At 38.1% G+C, this 6,404-nt stretch overlaps 1 protein-coding gene across 1 annotated transcript; it reads right to left on the bottom strand.

Annotated features, from left to right (window-relative positions):
* Positions 1-3,282: 3,282 nt before the first annotated feature.
* LOC131658124 (uncharacterized) lies at positions 3,283-6,110 on the bottom strand. The gene is made up of 3 exons (XM_058927457.1): positions 5,077-6,110; positions 3,967-4,906; positions 3,283-3,825 (listed from the first exon to the last, which is right to left on the bottom strand). The coding sequence occupies exons 1-3, from the start codon at positions 6,108-6,110 to the stop codon at positions 3,283-3,285; spliced, it is 2,517 nt and encodes an 838-aa protein (XP_058783440.1).
* Positions 6,111-6,404: the final 294 nt, after the last annotated feature.

Genomic DNA, 6,404 nt, shown 5'->3' on the forward strand with positions numbered 1-6,404 from the left:
TTTCACCTCCTTTCATTCACAAAGTGATAACATTTAAAATGCATTGCTTATTTAACTTGATTCACACTAGTTTTAGGATTAAATTCATGCATTTTATGGTGTTATGTGGGTTTTCGGCTATACATTTGAGGTATTGATCATGCACAAGTCTCACTGCCAAAAAATAGCAAAAAATGGAAAAACCACAAAGTATTGTGCATTTCAAGTTATCATGACGGGCTCTTCCCAGCCATGATGCCCGTCATGAGGTAACAAGCAGTGGCCGTCATGGAGACTGTCGCCTAAAGCGAAGGACTCAAGTATAAATAGCATGATGTGCTGACCGTAAGAGTGGAAAAACGGGCCCGGTCTGTTGGGCATGCCTATTTTGCCAACACTTTTGTGCGGGGCGGGCTAAGGTTTTAGGCCCTCACCCTCTAGTGTGACCGCCCGTCCCGCCTCGTTTTTTGTACGAGCTTTTACAGGCACGAGCATTAACTTAAATTTTGCATTTTTAGGTTTAAAAAGTGTAGTGCCTGAGGGCTTATAGTCCGCCCTCACTTTTTTTGCGGGGCGGGTTAAGGTTTTAGGCCCGCACCCTTAACTATGACCGCTCCGCCCTGCGTGTTTTCTTGCGGGCTTTTGCAGGGCGGACACTCCCGTTTTCCGCCCCTAGCTGACCATCATAGAGGTGAGGACTGTCATGCTCTTGACGCGCAGAACGTCACTAGCGTGAAGCCCGTCATGATGTCCGAATCCAAAATTTTGTCACACTTTCAAAAGGTCAATTTTTCCCACTCTGGCATTTTTTCCATTCTCTATACATGATTTTAGCAATTTTAGCACATTTTTTAGGCTATAAATAAGAACTTAGCTTACTAATTTCATGATCCAAGCTTTGTCTGAGCATTAAATTTCCCCTCTAAAAGCATAAACAACTCACATTGAGGTGTTTATGTACTTTAAATTATGAATATTTTCAAGTTTGTAGTTGTTGAATTTTCAATTTTCAAAAGTCGTTTTTCCATTGCTGCTTTTATTTTTAGTGTTGCTGCTTTATTTCATCTAACTGTACCAATTAAAGTGTCCCTTTAGAACAATTTTATTGAGGAAGTTTCAAATTTTATTCATCATTACAGGTTTCATTTATAAGTTTTATTTTATTATGTTTAGCATGAATGCCATGGAAATAAGCTGCATATTTATTGATTTTAACATGTCAGCTTAAGTCTGTTGAGCCTGAAATGTGAGAACCATCATATCGAAAGTACTTTGAGGAATTGTATGTAAAAATTTATAACGAGAATAATTTTTAGATCTAAAAAATCCTATTTTTAGTGTTAAATATTTGCTACAAAAGTAGAAATAATGCAATACCGATTTTTAGCTTGAAACAGTGTAAAATGCATCTTACTCTAGAAAACTCAAAAATTAATTATTAAATATAGAAGAAGTGCTTTTTAAATTAATTTAGAAAATACCAGTTTTCAAAAATTATTTTAAACTTATAACAGACTTGAGAAAATGGGTGTTTGAGAGTTTAAAATCTGGTAACGGACATGCGAAAGCGAACAATACCTTTAAATTAACTTTTCTACTTAAAATAACTTTTAAGTGAGAACTTATTATTTTCTAAAAAGAATTTGAATCTATAATTTGTACCACGGGAAAACAGGCGATTACGAGTTTGGAGTCAGGTGCAGGACATGCGAAAGTGGGCGGAGTCTCTAACTTAATTTTTCCCACGAAAAATACTTTCTCTTTATAATAATATACTGCAATCTGTGTGAGTACTACCCGTGGACAAGAATTACATTCTGATCTCTCATTATTAATATTAATTTTAAACGCCAATTTTTCATTACGCAAAAAATCTAATCACATCGCCTTAGATAAACACATTAGTAATACATAACTTTACTTGTCGATTAGTCTCTCTGGGATTTGACAATCTTTAATACTTAACCGATAAAGGTGTGCACTTGCGGCCCTATCAGGTTTTTGGCACCGTTGTCAGGGAGCAATTTTGTCAGTATCACAATTCAGTTATTACAATTTATAGACTATGGCATTTTTCGTGTTTTAATTAAATTTTTTGTCGTATCGATTATATGCAAAGAACCCATAGCACCGGGATCTTAGTGGAGTTGATCAACAAACTCGAGTGCTACTTACTTTCTAAGCGTAAACTTCAGCGAATTGGACAATATATGGCTAAAAACGACAATCGTCCAATCAAGAACTTTGCAGTCCCCTCTGAAGACGAACCTCACTGTAAGTATCAATAATCCGGTGATCCAGACTAACCACAACAATTGATTACCACAGCCTAACAATCATATTGTTTGAATTTTGAAGACTTGTAAGAGATTACTAGTAGGGGTAATCGATTACCATAACGTTTCCTTTGAAAAATACCACTTTTGATGGCTTTGCTTTAATGATTTTTATATATGATCTTTAAGAACTTTTAAGATGAAGTTTTAGTGATATTTTATGAACTTTTAAATGATATAAGTGATGAATCTTGATATTTTAAATATCCATACTTTTAACCTCTAAAATTTGAACATCTTTACCTATCGCCTTTGATTAAATATTGTCTTCATCTGTTTCTTTCGTTGTTGTCATTATTATCTTTATCTTTTTCTTTTTTTATTGATGTATTTGTCTTCATCGAGTTTTTATCCAAAGTTAAGGAGAGACTCTTATTCAGAGAAATGTCTATCAAACTTTAATTTGTAACGTGGATAATGCATCGTGGAATTTCGATAGGCCTAGTATAATATTTGGATTTCATCATTTCTTTGTCCATGATAATGCACATATTGATGTTTCTCTATTGGTAAAGGAAATAAAATCGTTGGTATATAGCCGAAAAACCGTTTATATAGCCAAAAAACATATATTAACAACGATGTTTATTGTCCCTTCTAATTATCTTTTTTTTATAAAGCGAGAATCAATTAAATGGAGAACCCAAGTTCTCAAAAGGATACAAGAAAAGTGTAGCCAATAAGAGATCCAAAAGAAAAATTACAAACTAATTGACACTTTACGACAAATAAAATATAGGATCTCTACTAAACTCGTAAAAATTACAATTGGCTGAATAATTTTCCCTATAAAGGCCCATATCCAAACTAAAGCTTTGATGCCCCAAACGATGTTAGAAATGTTCCATGAATCGTTTCTGAAAACGGTGTCGTTCCTAACCAACCATATATACCAACAAGTTTCCAACCACACCACTCTCTCCTTTCCTTTCCTAACTTTTGATTGCTTACAAAACTTCCACCATTTCTAAAAACTACCCTTGAAGCTCCTCTCCCTATAATCCGAAAAACCAATCCAATCCGCGATATCTCTCCATACCAAATCAATGTTGGAGCATAAAAGCAACAAGTGCAAAGCTGATTTCTCATGAGCCAAATAGAAAACACAAGAACTATTCGAAAGATTAAGAATACCTCTATACGCCAATTGCATTTTCGACGGGAGTTTGTTGATGAAACACTTCCAACCAAACGCCTTCACCTTAAGCGGGGCATCCAACCTCCATATTTTAGAGAAGACAACACCGTGTTGTTCACTTGGGCCCAATGGAATGCGACTATTGCGAAGAATTGAATAAGCGCCAGAAACGGAGAAACTGCCCCCCGAATCAGGCTTCCAAACCGCACTGTCGAGGCTGTCGAGCACGGGGAACTCAGCATGGAGCAGCTGCAGTGATAACTTCCTGTCCGCAAAAACAACAGGCTCCGAATCAACACCGAGAGGCACACCGAAGTCACCCCAAAGCCAGTTTCTATTATGCCAACCGCCCATCGAAGCTACCAAAGCATCCTACAAAGAAGAAGAAAAAAATAGAGTCGAAAACAGATTTTTCAGGCTGTCCTCCCCCACCCAAACTGAATGCCAAAAAGAAATTCCAAAGCCATTTCCAATTCTAAATTTGCAGTTTTGGTTTAAAAAGTCATAACCTACTTGAGAATCCAATGTTAATAAATCCGCCCACCAACTTGATACCGAACTTTTCCCCTTACACTTATCACCTCCAATAACGATCGGAATCCTCAAGTCCCCGTACCTAGCTCTTAGAACACGACACCGCAAAGAATTCGGATCGTTTAAAATCCTCCAATTCCATTTGTAAAGGAGAGCAAAATTAAAGTCATCGGTCTTCCTAATGCCCAATCCTCCTCTATCCAACGGAAGACTCACGAAATCCCATTTCGCCCAATGAATACACCGTTTCTCCCTTGTACCTCCCCATGAAAAGTTACTTTGAATCTTTGTTATCTCCTCCACAACCTTCTTAGGAACCTTGTAAAAGGAGAGAGTGAAAATAGCAAGGCTACTAAGAACCGATTTCAAAAGAGTGAGTCTCCCTCCAAAACTTAACAACCTTCCTTTCCAACTAGCCAACCTCTTCTTGATATTACACACCAACGGTTCCCACGATGCTATCCTTCTAGGATTGCTCCCGATCCTAATACCAAGAAATTTGAAATCTTTTTCTTCCCTCCTACATCCAAGAAAATTGGTGGCCACTTCCATAAAACGCGGATCAACGTTGATGCCAATGAGTTTACTCTTGTGGAGGTTGATACCTAGTCCCGAAATAAGCTCAAAACCCCTAAGCACCGTTTTAATCGCCCTAAGGTGACTCCAACTCCCATCTCCTACCAAAAGGGTGTCATCCGCAAATTGCAAAACATCAATAAAACATCTCCTATTAAAAGAGAAACCCGCGTAGCTCCCATTTTCCACCGCTTTATTAATTAATCCTTTCAAACCTTCCGCCACTATCACGAAGAGAAAAGGAGATAACAGGTCTCCTTGTCTCAAACCTTTTTCCACTGTAAACTCTTTAGTAGGGCTTCCATTGACTAAAACCGACATACTTCTACAAAAAATAAGGCTTCTATCCATTTCAACCAAACCTCACTAAAACCCATTGATATAAGCATGAATTTAAGGAAAGACCAACTCACCTTGTCATAGGCTTTTTCGAAGTCAATTTTGAATAAAAAACAACTTCTCTTTTCCTTGGTCGCATAGTCCGCCATCTCATTAGTAATTAAGACTCCATACAAAAGTTGTCTCCCGGGAACAAAAGCACTTTGACTAGTGGATATGACTTTACCAACATCTTTCTTCAATATCCCCGCCATCAATTTGGAAATGATCTTGTAGATACAACCGATCAAAAAAATTGGTCTATAATCATCGAGCCCCAAAGGATCATTAGATTTTGGGATTAAAGTCAAGAACGACGAGGTGATAGCCTTGGAAAGAACCGAACCGGTGTGGAAGTCACTACAACAAGAAACCATGTCCTTCTTGATAATAGGCCAACACTTCTTCAAAAACAAGAGAGAGAGAGTATCCATCCGGGCCCGAGCTCTTTGTACCTTCGCAATCCCAAACCGCTTCTTTGATTTCTTCTTCTTGAAATGGAAGTTCAAGAATCCTCCTATCCTCATCGTCCAACTCTTGAACATGTCACCCTCCACAGTAGGCCTATTAAAATCCCCCTCCTTGAATTTTCCCGTGAAGTGCTCGTAAACCTCCTCTTTCACCTCATGAACCATATTCAATAATCCCCTAGGAGAAGAAACGGGTCCAATATGATTGCGATTAATTCTCTTCTTCATCACCCCGTGGAAGAACTTGCTATTGACATCCCCATCATTAAGCCACTTCATCCTCGCCTTTTGGATAATCATATTCTCCTTGATTTTAAGATTAAACAAAAACTTTCTACTAGCCTTCCTTTTATCCTCCAAAACCAACTCATCCACCATATCCATGTCATCAAGCTCGTTTAATTCATTGACCTCTTCTTCCATCTCCAAGTAAATCTTACCAAATATGTTAAGATTCCACCACCTAAGCTTATCCTTCAAAAGCCCCAATTTCTCCTTAAGCACAAAGTAACCCCTTCCGTAAACCTCAAATGCATTCCATTCCTTCTTCACAAAATTAGAGAAATCCTTATTTTGGAACCACTTGTTGTTGAATTTAAAAGGCTCCGGGCCCCAATTCTCCGAATCCACCACCAACCAAACCGGAAAATGGTCCGATATATCTCTCTTCCCTATTAGTTGACCCACCACTCCCCACATATAAATAACGATGTTGGAAACCAGAAAGCGATCCAAATGACTTTTCGCCTTGCCGTCTCCTCCATACCAAGTAAAACATCTTCCTTTGCACGGAATGTCTACTAGCCCATTGTCATCTATGAATCCGGAAAAATACCTCCACTCTACCTTATTATCCACCCCGACCTTCCCACTCTTTCACCTCCATTTTTAACAGCATTAAGTCCCCACCTATCACCCATTCTCCGTCGGTAAGACGAGCTTTTAACTCAAGTAACTTCTTCCACAAAATTCTCTTCAATAAAAGGCCACAAG

This window comes from Vicia villosa, linkage group LG3, assembly GCF_029867415.1.
Source record: "Vicia villosa cultivar HV-30 ecotype Madison, WI linkage group LG3, Vvil1.0, whole genome shotgun sequence".
In the NCBI taxonomy this organism is placed as follows: Eukaryota; Viridiplantae; Streptophyta; class Magnoliopsida; order Fabales; family Fabaceae; genus Vicia; species Vicia villosa.

What these genes read in the sequence shown, in the direction of transcription:
- LOC131658124 (XM_058927457.1), bottom strand. Translation starts at nt 6,110, where the DNA reads ATGTGGGGAGTGGTGGGTCAACTAATAGGGAAGAGAGATATATCGGAC. An exon ending in GTTCCCGGGAGACAACTTTT is followed by an intron (nt 4,907 to 5,076) that starts GTATGGAGTCTT and finishes TGAAATGGATAG; the next exon opens with AAGCCTTATTTTTTGTAGAA. An exon ending in TATTAACATTGGATTCTCAA is followed by an intron (nt 3,826 to 3,966) that starts GTAGGTTATGAC and finishes TCTTCTTTGTAG; the next exon opens with GATGCTTTGGTAGCTTCGAT.